The sequence below is a fragment of the Topomyia yanbarensis genome, chromosome 2, assembly GCF_030247195.1.
Source record: "Topomyia yanbarensis strain Yona2022 chromosome 2, ASM3024719v1, whole genome shotgun sequence".
Classification (NCBI taxonomy): Eukaryota; Metazoa; Arthropoda; class Insecta; order Diptera; family Culicidae; genus Topomyia; species Topomyia yanbarensis.
The window spans coordinates 117,485,743-117,499,044 of NC_080671.1; the positions used below are offsets into that span (position 1 = coordinate 117,485,743).

General features: G+C 39.5%; 1 protein-coding gene across 1 annotated transcript in view; it reads left to right on the forward strand.

Annotated features, from left to right (window-relative positions):
• Positions 1-10,107, forward strand: part of LOC131679691 (ATP-binding cassette sub-family C member Sur-like) — a gene marked incomplete at its 5' end in the record, with an annotated part of 55,894 nt that extends 45,787 nt beyond the window's left edge. Inside the window, 3 exons of the mRNA XM_058960428.1 lie at positions 352-643; positions 764-960; positions 9,540-10,107. Of these exons, the coding sequence (XP_058816411.1) occupies positions 352-643; positions 764-960; positions 9,540-9,728 (678 nt within the window). The remainder of the gene's footprint in view (positions 1-351; positions 644-763; positions 961-9,539) is intronic.
• Positions 10,108-13,302: the final 3,195 nt, after the last annotated feature.

Consider the following 13,302-nt stretch of genomic DNA (forward strand, 5'->3'; position numbering starts at 1 on the left):
AGTAGCGGTCTGTTTTCAAAAAAATAATATCTGGCATCCCTTCGCTCACCGACCCAAACTGCAGAAAAAAATCGACAACCAAATTGATGAACTGAAATTAGCTCCAGAATGGGGTGGAAATTAAAAAGTACTTGAATGCAACAGCTAACCAGTTCTGGTGAAAGCAGAGCACACATCTACCATCGCATGCATCGACAAGAGGGATCGAGTTTTGCTGCTGCCGTTCAAGAGTTTGTGAACTGTAGTGACAGTTTTTCATTTCCGGGGCGTTCCATTTATCCATCCATTCCCTTATCTCCATCCATTTCCAACTGACTTTCTCTTTTTATTCCTCCCCATTCCCGCCGACAGATTGGTATATGCGGTCGAACCGGAAGCGGTAAATCTTCACTCGCGCTGTCCTTGTTCGGGGTCCTCGAGCTGGTCGATGGGCGGATATTGATCGATGACGTGGATATTGCCAGCATTAACAGCGAAGAACTACGTTGCCGGCTCTCCATCATTCCCCAGGAGGTGATACTGTTCGGGGGTAGCCTGCGCGAGAATCTGGACCCGCGGGGACACTTTGGCGATCTGGAACTGTGGAATTGTCTAGAATTGGCACAACTGAAGGAGATGGTGCTGACACTGCCGGATGGGTTAGGTGAGCTTATTGCTAATCCAAATTCAATGAGGTCGCGCTTTAAGTGCGATAAAAGATAACCATACCAAATACTTTTCTTGATTCGTTGAGCATTACATACGCCTCCTTACTTTGTTGCAGACACGCAAATAGACGAAGGTCGGCCACTGTTTAGTGCTGGTCAGCGCCAGTTGCTCTGTCTGGCACGAGCCATTCTTCGGGGTTCGGTGTGTTTGGTGCTTGATGAGGCCACCTCCTCGCTCGATTTGGAAACGGAAAAGCTGGTACTGGAGGCAGCCGGGAGAGCGTTTAAAGGCCGAACAGTGGTCACAATAGCGGTAATTAAATCAGTATTAGCCGTTCGGTTGTTTGTTATTTTGCTCGTTTGTTTGAGATTTGTCGAGCAAGCGTTGCTCTGTAAGTCAACCGGCTGATGAATATTTATTTGTTTTGCTGATGCGCTCGATGAATATACATGCATACAACAACAGTGTGGGTCGTCGGTCGGAAGAGTGTCTTATGATTGCTGCCAGGATAAAACATATGCACATTGCTGATGAGACAGAGTTATTCTTGGATCAGCAGTCTGATGATTTAATGTATTCGGGCGGTACAGTTTCAGGATATCTGCAATTGTGCATGAACTAGAAATCTAAGAGTACAATCCACAGTGTATTGGAAAGACAGTTTCAGTTTTTTCGATTTGTCACAAACGGCTGAAATCTAGGGGAACAACTTTACTCTCTACACCATTAGAATCTTAAGGAAACAGAAATGAAACTTTGGCGAACGAAAACTCTTCCGTTGTTTGGTCGAACGTTTTTGACGGAATTTGAAATGGTCGAAAAAGTCAATTGGACGAATAAGTCATTTGGTTTTATGTGATATAGCCGAGTGATATTTGGCCGAGCGGGTCATTTGAGCAAATGCCATTCGCTCGAAAGTCAAATGGTCAAATTATTGGCGGAATGATATTAAGCAAAATTAGACAGTTCCGATTCTTTCAGCTTTTAGAATAATTTGATTTTTTTCAAATCGGTTTAAAATTCGCAAAGTTTTAGTAATTTTTGTAAAAAAAGTCAAAACTGCGATTTTCTCGCTTCTTTTTTGTTCAAGTTAATTTATGTACCATTGTTTACATAAAGTCCGTACTTTAACCTTCTCAGCTGGTTTTGCAATTAAAAAACAAAGAAAATGATGCATTATTCATTTATTTTGTTTGCATTTTAACCTGCGAAAATTACGGTTCAACGCGTGGGTGCAACCTTCTAAGGTAGAAAAAGTAAGTGCAACATTCTAGGGTTAAATCAATTGACGAAGAAAATGTAATGTAATATTTGAGATTTGAAAAAAACATTTTTTAGTGATTTTAATTTAATTTAGTAAATTTCATTTTGTAAATTTAATGTTTTTCTACTATAAATCTTGTGAATTTGGTTAGGTGTTATAACTCTAGTACGTGGATATAAAAGTGGTACGAACAAAACTTTGTCAATCAGGAATGTCTATTAATCTTAACTTAACTCTTATCCCTGCCTCCGCGCGGTACTGGCTGCGGCACGAGCAAGATCGGGTAATCAACCCTGGTGTAAACGATGGTCGTACGCAGACAGAAAAGGGGGGGGGGGTTGCTCGGCAAACCTGGAGCGGAGCATCTGTTCTCCATGTTAGGAGCGGCCCACAACAGCGTCTGTTCCCCATGTTAGGGGCGGCTGATCATCGTCCAAGTGATAGCGAGGGACTCTAAGCCAAACTATGCATTTGTGTCAGGCCTTGTAAAGCAGCCATAAAAAATCAAACAACGAACAATCAACGAGATTATACGGATCGGCACAATCGGCGAAGACCAGGGCAAAAAATAAGGACTACCGATTGGAAACTCGAGAAGTGGAACTGTAGGTTTCTCAACTTCATCGGAAGCACTTGCATACTTTCCGATGCATTAAAGGATTGCGGGTTCGGCATAGTAGCGTTGCATGACGCTTGCTGAAAAAATCTATAGTGCGAACGTTTAGAGGTAATCACACCATCCACCAGAGTTGCGGCAATACACACGAGCTGGGAACAGCTTTCATCGTGATGGGCGATATACAGAAGCGCGTGATCGGGTGGTGGCCGATCAATGAAAGAATGTGCAGGTCGAGGATCAAGGATCGGTTCTTCAACTTTAGCATAATTAACTTGCATAGCCCACACTTCGAAAGCACTGATGATGATAAGGACGCATTCCACGCGTAGCTCCAGCACGAATACGATAGCTGCCCAAGTCACGATGTCAAAATCATCATTGAAGATTTAAACGCTCAGGTTGTCCAGAGGAAGGAATTTAGTCCGACTATTGGGCTGGGATGTTATGCACCTCAGAGCAAATAAAGAGAAGAATAACAAACGCTCTTTGCACTTTTCATGCGAACCACCGCTCTTCTCTTTCACAATAAGCCTCTTCACTCCGATGCGTGTTGCTCCCACACGTGTATTCTACTCCATGGTTGCACGCCACAAAGAGTAGAAATAAAGAGGCTCTTTAGGGTGTATCTTGGTCCCACGCGCACGTAAGTAGAGAAGGCAACCAAAAAACATTTTTAAAACGTTCTTCCGATCAAACTTTATCTGAATTGTAGTTTGATTCGCCTTCACACCTGCTTTCCAGTGAGGGGAGGCACAAAAAAGTGACTCTTCAAGGTGACTCTGTGAACGAAATTGTGCAGCTCTTGGTGCACAGATCTTACTCTTTTTCGTTTTCAAGTTTCTCTTTGTGCGGTCGTTTTGCACATCGCAGTGTCTTTGTGCTGCTCTATTTTTAATCGGTGTATTTCGCTCTTTGTGGCTCATTGTGTGAGCAAATAACAAGCCTGCTATTGGGATGTTTAGCGCACACCATCTGACAAACAACAACGGTCTACAACTAATTGATTTCGCCGTCTACAAGAATATGGCCGTACGTTTCCCATACAAATACACCTGGAGGTCACCACAACAGACTGAATCACAAATCGACCACGTTTTGATCGATGGACGGCACTTCTCTGACATTATCGATGTCAGAACCTATCGTGGCACTAACATTGACTCGGACCACTACTTGGTAATGGTAAAACTGCGCCCAAAACTCTCCGTAATTAACAATGTACGATACCCACGCCCGCCTCGGTATGATCTTGGGCGACTGAACCAACCAGAAGTCGCCGCCACATACGCGCATAATCTGGAGGCTGCGTTGCCGTATGAGGGTGCGCTCGATGGGGGCCCTCTTGAGGACTGCTGAAATATTATCAAAGCAGCTATCAACAACACAGCTGAAAGCGTCGTCGGGTATGTTGAACGAAGTCAAAGGAACGACTGGTTTTACGAGGAGTGTAGAGAGATTCAAGAAGAGTTGGACGCATCGCGGGCATTGATGCTGCATGGAACGCGGCTGAACGTAAAACGATACCAACTGAAGCGAAAGCAATAAACCCGCCTATTCCAGAAGAAAAAAACCGCCGTCTGGAAGAAGCAGAGTGTGAGGAAATCAAACAGTTGTACCGCTCTCAAGAAACCCGAAAATTTTATCATAAGCTCAACGTATCCCGAAAAGGCTTCGTGTCGCGAGCCAAAATGTGTAGGGATAAGGATGGAAACATTATGACGGATGGACGAGAGGTGACTGAAAGGTGGAAGCAACACTACTTTGAACACTTTAACGGTAATGAAGAACCGGATGTAGAAGGCCAAGGCAGCGGAGGAGACTACTACGTCAGTATGGCGGCCGATTGAAACCAGCCTATTCCCACGCTGGGGGAAGATAAAGATGATATTCAACAGCTCAAGAACAATAAAGCAGCTGGTAAGGATGGTAATGGAGTTGAACTCATGAAATAGGCGTCATCTATAAGAAGCGCGACAAGCTGGAATGTGAGAACTATAGAGCGATCACCATCCTGAATGCCGCCTACAAAGTGTTGTCACAGGTTATCTTCCGACGCCTATCACCTATACAAATGAGTTCGTGGGAAGTTATCAGGCCGATAGCTTCAACCGGACAGAGCTATGGAAAATTATGAACGAACACGGCTTCCCCGGGAAGCACACAAGACTAATTTAAGCGACGATGGAGGGGGTGGAAAACTGTGTGAGGATATCGGGTGAACTCCCAAGCCCATTCGGACCTGCCGGGGACTAGGACAAGGTGATGGTCTCTCGTGCCTTTTGTTTAACATTGTACCAGAAGGTGTTGTGCGGAGCCCCGGGTTCATCAACCGAGGTATGATTTTTACACGATCCAGCCAATTTGTATGCTTTGCGGATGATTGGGACCTTATTGGGAGAACATTTGAAACGGTGGCTGAGCTTTACACCCGACTGAAACGAGAAGCAGCAAAAGTTGTATTGGTGGTGAACGCGTCTAAAACAAAGTACATGCTAATAGGCAGGATCGAACGGGAAAGATCCCGCCTAGGAAGCAGTGTTACGATTGACGGGGATATATTCGAGAGGAATTCATATACCTCTGATCTCTGCTAACGGCTGATAGTAATAACAGTCGAGAAATCCGAAGACGCATTAAATGGATGTCGTGCCTACTATGGACTTCAAAAGAAATTGCGATTAAAAAATTCACCCACACGCTAAATGTACCATGTACACGCTGATAAGACCGGTGGTCCTCTACGGGCACGAAACCTGGACTATGCTCGAGGAGTCTTCGAGCGCCGTGTGCTTAGGCGTGCAAGAGAACGGTGTGTGGAGGCAAAGGATGAACCACGAGATCGCCAGGCTCTACAGCGAACTAAGTATCCAGAAGGTGGCCAAAGCCGGAAGGATACGATGGGCAGGGCACGTTGCGAGAATGCCGGACAACAACCCTGCTAAAATTGTGTTCTTCTCAAATCCGGCAGGTACAAGACGACGAGGAGCACAGCGGGCTAGATGGGCTGATCAGGTGCAGCAAGATCTGGAAGATATCGGACGCAACCGTGGGGGGATATAGGCAGCCGCGAACCGAGTGTTATGGAGATGAATTGTTGATCAGATTATATCAAATTAATTGATGTAACATCATATCAATAAATAAATAATTTTATTAAAATTCAAATCATGTTTCTTTTGCAAGTTAAGTTCATACAGAATTAGCGATACCAAATTGCTGGGCCTTTTGTTTGATTCCTTCCATTAAGTCTTGAACGTGTTGTTCGTTTTCGTCGCAGAAGACTAGTATGCCAGTTTGTCTGCATCTTGCTGACGATTTTCTTTTGCGTCTTCTTGTGGTTCCGCTTAGCGATTGCCCAGTATTGTCATATTGGGTGGAGCTCTGGTTTGTTGAGAGGGTTCATGTCCTTGGGCACCACTTGAACGACGTTCGGGACAAACCACCCCATGGCCTTTTTTCGCAATGACAAGATGCCAAATCCGGCCAAAAGAAAACAGGACAATTATTTTGCTTCAGGCAGGAGACGTTTTTACAGACACCTCACAGAAATACTGGTCCCGGTTGAGATGTAAAAGTCTCTTTTGAAGCCACAGGAATAGATTCCCTGCCAAACGAGATATTTCTTTGCGAACTTAGAAAACTTAATGTGCTTGAAAATTTCTGCCACCTTTCCTCTTCCAGTGATAGAATAATATTGCTGTCCAGAAAGCTGATTAAAGTATGCCCTGGCGTAGGGTTCGTCATCCTGCACCACACGCATTCTAACTTCGTCAGCATCTTCATGTACAGCTTTCGCGATCATTTTTTTTTATTTTGATTATAGAGGTTTTAACCTTAAGGTCATTCGCCTCTTCGGGTTAGAAAAAGTTCTTATGAAAAATTTCTAACCCTATGTGCGGGGTCGGGATTAGAACCTAGGTGCGCTGCGTACAAGACAATCGATTTACCAACTACGCTACGCCCACCCCTACCGCGACCATTCTCTGGCCGACTTGTTTTGCTTATCGTCGCGATTTGGAGTCAACAACTTCTTGTAAAACAGTCATCTTTTCGACAAACTTATTCCGAACACTTTATTGCGCTGGTGATAGTTAATTTGGCCACATTCAACAATTTCGTAAACTTGGCGTGCGATTTCGGATTTTCGTGATGCAGGAGCAAAATTTTGCTCCGTTGCCAGAGAGGCAAGAGATGCTTCGGTGCCATTTTCACAATGTTTGATCGTTACACTCACTACTTTTTTTCATTATAGAGGTTTTAACTTTAGGGTCATTCGCCTCTTTTCGGGTTACAGAAATCTCTTTTGGAAAAATCTAACCATATGTGCGGGGCTGCGAATCGAACCCTGGTAAGCTGCGTACAAGGCTATCGATTTACCAACTACGCTTTGCCCATCCCCCACACACTCATTACTTAATGTATTCCCTTCCCACTGTATTTTAAACCTTTCATGTCCAACTTTTAGTATAGGTCTTATATAACTGTTTTGCGAATTTTGTTAATTTATTATATTCTGTTCATTCTTTTTATTCATTTTACAATTTTTTTTCGTTTTGATTATTTGATTAGTTCGTTTTATTTCTTCATTTAATTTATAATTTATTTTATTTATTTTATTCATTCCATTCATTCTATTCATTCTATTTATTCCATTCATTTGATACATTTGATTCATTCGATTAATTTGAATCATTTGATATAATTTGTTCATTTATTTAATTTTATTCATTTCATGACCAGACATTCTAAGTATTTATTTTATTCAATCTGTTTGTTTGAGTCAATTTAATTCCGTCCATTAATTATATAACTATATTAAAAATAATTTTCCATTTTATGAGCTAATGTAATTTGATTTATGTATTTCATTAATATTCATTTGATTTATATTAATCATTCTATTCATTTTATGAATTGGAAAACTATTTGCCTTTCTAATTTTTGTTTCATTTTTCATTTTCTATAATTTATTCAGTTTATTCGAGATTTTCGTGCAGAAATTGTTGTGTGACTACTTCGAATGAGTTCTGAAAATTAATAAATGATCCAACAGTGATATGTGTAAGAAATGTCTCATCTCACTGCTAGGTAGATTAAGTTTGTTTTTATATTTTATTTAAGTTTGAGCTTGTGTGACCACCCCTGGATACTATATCGATTTGGACTAGCTGAAGTTACCCAGGGAATCAGTAAATAATTATGTAGATTATTATGCTAAGATAGTAGCGAAATCAACACCGGCGCTTGCCAGGCCCGAACGTATATCACGAAAGGAAAGGGAAGGAATGTTAGTCCGATTGTTGCTTTTGCTAGAGGCCGTATATACTACTGCGCACTCTACAAGTATCGCGGGGGAGGAATTTGTTAGTAGGTTGGATTTTACTTCTTCATTACTGACGCCAGAGAGGTGACTCCACTATCTGGACTAGATATCGATTCATCAACTCATGGACCGGAGTCCAACGGTTTTAGTTTCCTTCCGAAGGTAGACGAGAATTTATCGATTAAAAAGTTTTTCTAACTATAACTTTATACATGTTTTTAAATTTAATGTAATTGATATACAAAACTGTTATTTTGTTACATAATATATTTCTAACTTTAAATCAAAATGAATTTAACAAAAATCTTCCAAAATGCGACAGTTGTCGAGATATTTGGAATTTTGCTCCTATAAAACAATTTATTCGTGTAATTATGCCATTTCCCCACCATAAAATGTGAACAATTTAATGTTTATCGTTTTGAAGACGCAAAAGAAACTTTTCAGTGTATTTGGATCATGTAGAATCTTTCAATAAAAAAGTTTTCCTAACAACAACTTTTGACAAATTTTCATAATTCATACTATTTGTAGTCACCAATATAATTTTCGGTTTGAATATTATTCTAAATGCCATTTACAATGGCATTTAGAATAATGAAGCTTTTAATTTTTTGCTGACATGTACTACCCATGACCGCATAGTTGTCCCGTTTTCTATGGGATTTCCTATCATTATGGGACAGATATGCGATCATGGGCAGTGTAGTAGTTCTTAAAATATTTTAAATTTTGTTTCAACAACACAATTATTTTGTTTTTTTAAAACCTTTTAATTAGTTATTCGTGTTCCTCTATCATAAAATAATAGGTTATTCAAAAGGCCCATGAAATTTCCTGTAACTTTTCTTTTGACGTCAAGGCGATATTGTAAACCATTTGAAAGCTACATGAAAACAACCAAAATATGATTCAACTACATAGTTTAATCATCAGACTCTATGGTTAAATAATATTTTGATTGTTTTCCTTTTTCAGTGTATATTTTTTCGTACATTCATTCCCTGTAATTCGTTCTATGATAGTTTTGTTGTATAAAATACGGTAATCGAACAGTTTTTCTTTCGAAAATGCTACATGTAGAAACCTTCACGCCCTTTTAAAAAATTGCTTTTGAGTAAAAATAATTATATTAACTGTGGAAAATGTTTGTTATTCCATGCTGGTGAAACGTGTAAAGTTGCATCGGAATCTAAGATGGTCGGTCACGATTTTAAAGATTTTCGGACGGATCTTCGGATAAAATAAAAAATCTGGCCTAGAAAATGTGAAATACACGCGTTTGAGCGAAGTGAAAAGTCGAGTACAACGCATCCTTATTCATCCCACCAGTTGCGCTAATGCGCTGAATAGAGGTAGCAGGCACTAATGTGTTCAAATGGGATGAATAGATGTGCTAAAATGAACTAGTGCACGGTAGGCCTATAAAGTTTCAAATTAGGGTATAAAACACTTTTCCGATGATGACCTCAAACAGATTCTTATTGTTTTTGGCGTTTGTTGATTTTTTCAAAAATTTCGTTTTGTTAAAAAAAGCTAACGACGTGATATGAAAGAAAATTCAAAATTCTAGAAAAAATCGAAAGAACCATCAACCAGGGAACCCCAAAACGTTACTGTTGTTTGTTTTGTCTAGCTCTTTTCCTAACAGCTTATTCCTCTCACCCTTTCTTTCACCCAATTAGCATCGATTGCACTCACTGTTCGATTACGACCGAGTCATCGTGCTGGAGCAGGGTAACATCGTCGAGGACGGGTGCCCCCGGCTGCTGAGGAAAAGATCCGGCTCCAAGTTCGCAGCCATGCTGAAAGCATCGACCGATTACCACCAGCAACACCATAGCATGGTGGGTACTACTCGGATAGCCGAGTAGTTGGAATGTACGTGTATAGCAGTGATCCGGTGGTACTGATTCAACCCCACAGGGGTTGGTTGATATTACAATCTGGATGGATGAATTGCAATTTAGCTTTATTGTAGTTGCCGGCAGGCTTCAGGTTAGGTATTTGTATTGTTGTTCCTCATTTGACCGCCTCCTCGGCGGGATAGACTGCACGGGTACTAAACAAGCGGAAAGTTGAGTCAGATAGGGATGAAAATCCTCGGTGGAAACCAGCACACTCAGTCTCAAGTGAGTGCAATTATAAGATTGCTTGTCACGCTGTTTAGCGGCGGTCTGCCATAATGTTCAATAGGCTTAATTTATCGTTATCTTTTTTAGTTGGAGTATTGATTAAAACTGTGAATAATAAGCTTTATGTTGTATGTATATTGAACGAAAAAGAACTTCCGGTAAAACAAGAGATACACTTATTTTGGGAGCAGTAGACTGGCCAGAAGTAAGGCGTTTTGAAAAAAAATGAAAGATATGCTCATAATAAATCGAAGCAATTTATTTCTATCTTTCTTTTTTTTATATTTCAATTATAGAAGTTAACCTTAAAGTCATTCGCCTCTTCGGGTTAGAAAAATCTCTTAGGAAAAATTTCGAACCCTATGTGCGGGGTCGGAACTCGAACCCAGGTGCGCTGCGTATAAGGCAATCGATTTACCAATACACTACGCCCATTCCCATTTCTATCTTTCGAAATCAAAGCAATCGTATAGAGGATAATCTGCCCATAAAATCATAAGAGTCCAATATGGATTTTTGTCGAAAATGAGTTATCTGTTGGATTGTATTCTGTATCACCACTGAATCACAATGCACAAATAAGATTATCAGGTTTGTTTAGAAAATATCGAAAAAATACCAAAATATGTTTGTCCCATCCATAAGGCTCAATGAGAATGTAAATCTTCAACAGCGTTTTTCTCGGCTTGTTGGTTTGTAATATGGGACTCTTATGCTTTTATGGGCAGTAATGTCTCGTATGAAAAGTCGACCAAACCATGAATTGCTTCCAATAGTAAGCGAGGCGATCTTCTTTCGACAAAGAAATTTTCCAAATCGTCTGACGCTACAATAGTGCGAAAGCTTTCTGTTTGACTCACCCCACACTGCTAGATGGCCGATTTTTAAATTCGACATCAGCCTTTGTAAAAATCAAAATATCAAAGAAAAAGTATAAAATGCAAATGAAAATAAAGTTTTGTAAGTTTTATTTCGCGAATAGCACGAACTTTGCCTGAGGCTCAGAATCGTCGAAGGTTATAAAATACCGCGTTATTCAATCGAATTTCGCTACCACTTCGTAAACCAATGCTATATGTTAATGGGTTTTAGCGTATTGGCCTTTGCATACGATGATTAATGTCAAAGTCCGCATATTGTTGACACTGAGCACATTTGGGCCTTCAACAAATCAATGTTTATGACACGTTCCTTTTTTCTGTCGCCTCTTATGGGGAGTATATGAATCTGAAACCTGTTTCGCCCAATTCAATATAAGAGATTCGGAATTTTTCCCAAACTGGCCACCCAAAATAGGTAAAATTACAAGTTCAACTGAAAATCAATTTTTCGGTAGTATTTGCCCTTGAAAAATTAGATTTAGTGCATTACGCGGAAATTTTTCTGGTTGAAGTATTGCCATTTGAAGTTTTTGGCCCACTTAGTTTCAAAAATTTAATGTGGGTGACCAATTGGTTGATTTTGATGATTAGATCATCAAAGAGATCGTCAACAGATACAGAGTCATCATCATTTTTCCGATCCGAAAAATAACAATTGGAAAGAAGGCTTCTGAATCTTTTTTTATTCGAAAAATAGCACATATACTACTTTTAGTACTTAACAATAATCCGTTGAGAAAAAAATGGCCCGCCATTTGTAACTAGGTTATTCCACGTTGAACAGGTAAACAGGCGTAAACAGCTTGCGTTGCCGTAAGCCCTCGAGGACTAATATGGCTGTTGCAGCAAATGTGATAAACATTTGAATGGCTGGCGTCCAAAAGGGGTTAACACACATTTTTTCCGAAATCGACGTTTTTTGCATTTTTTAATAGTTCTAAGTAATCCACGTGAACTGCCATTTAAGAAATTTGAAAACAATTTTAAGATTAATTGCTATTAGCTTCGCAGTCAAAGTTGACCATGGAGGTAACCACAGTACTGACTGGCGTCCAAAAGGGGGTAAGCCAACATTGTGTCTTATGGAAATACGAGTTTTCTCGTACAGTCGTTCCTGAAGGTGAGTGTCGCTCACATGCTTGCTATGGCTGTTTTCTATCTAATATATATTTCTTGAATGATTGTATATTGTTTTTTCGAAAATGCAGTGAAATTTTCATGTCTCTACAGTTATGGTGTTTTCGGAAAAGTTGCTGTATGGGACCTACACACCAAAAAAATAATGAAATTTAAACGAAATGTAAATCAATGCGAATGCAAACATACAAAGCTTGAACCAAAAATGTGATAAAAAATTAAGGTGAATTCAACGCACTCAGAGCATCAAAAAGCATATGATTTTACACTTTCGTTTGTGTGATATTACAAGACATTTATTTTACAGCAATATTGTATTAAAATACATTAAAGTCCATTGGTATCTCTTTTATTGAAACTAATTTTCAATCAACGTGTAAAATTATAATAAAATTCGTTAAAGAAAGCACAACAAGTTGTGTGTATTTATGGTGGAATTCTGAAATAGTATGATTAAACCAAGTAAAGCGCTACACAGAAAAAAATATTTTGGTATTTTAAATTTATTTTCATGCACATATACGTAAAGTTAGGACAAATATGTGCATGAAAAGTAGCTTAGATTCAGTTTTTCAACATATAACAAATATATTTCATGAAGAAAAAAACATTTTTTTTATTCGATTAAATATCTGGATGATTCGATTATCCGAAGCAAAATTTTTCTGCACCCTACGGATAATCGCATCTGGCCTGTATCAACATTAGGCTACGGGTTTAACGTTTGTGACATGAATAAACTCTTTCTCTCTCTCTCTCTCTCTCTCTCTCTCTCTCTCGTATCAAAGAGTTTTCTTGAGAAATTTTGACTCCCTTCCAATCCTGTACTGGACCTCAGTATCGAACCCAGGTCAGCTGCATAATATGCACGTGCCATATCAATTACGCCACGTTGCACAGAGGAGTAAGTGGGATCGAATCCTGGCCAAAATTATTTTCTGCTGCTAGTGCTGTTATTATGCCTTAATATGAACTAGATTTTGGAAAATAACTAGATTTTGGAACAATTTGGCATATATACACATACCAGTGCAAAAGACAATTTTCTATATCCTTTCGAATACTAATAATTGCGAAGAGATCTTTGTGAACACATTTGTTTTTCTAGTTGTATAAACAAATGATCAGTTAAAAAGGGGAGGGGAAGGAACGACTGGGTAGGTTTTCATAGGGATACATTTTTCCAAACATAGTATTTGGCCTTACAGAATTTCGGTGTACCTCAAATTAGTAAAAATTTCAATATTTTCAAATCGCTTGGAATTTGTGGATCGTACAAGTCCGAAAGAGTTTTT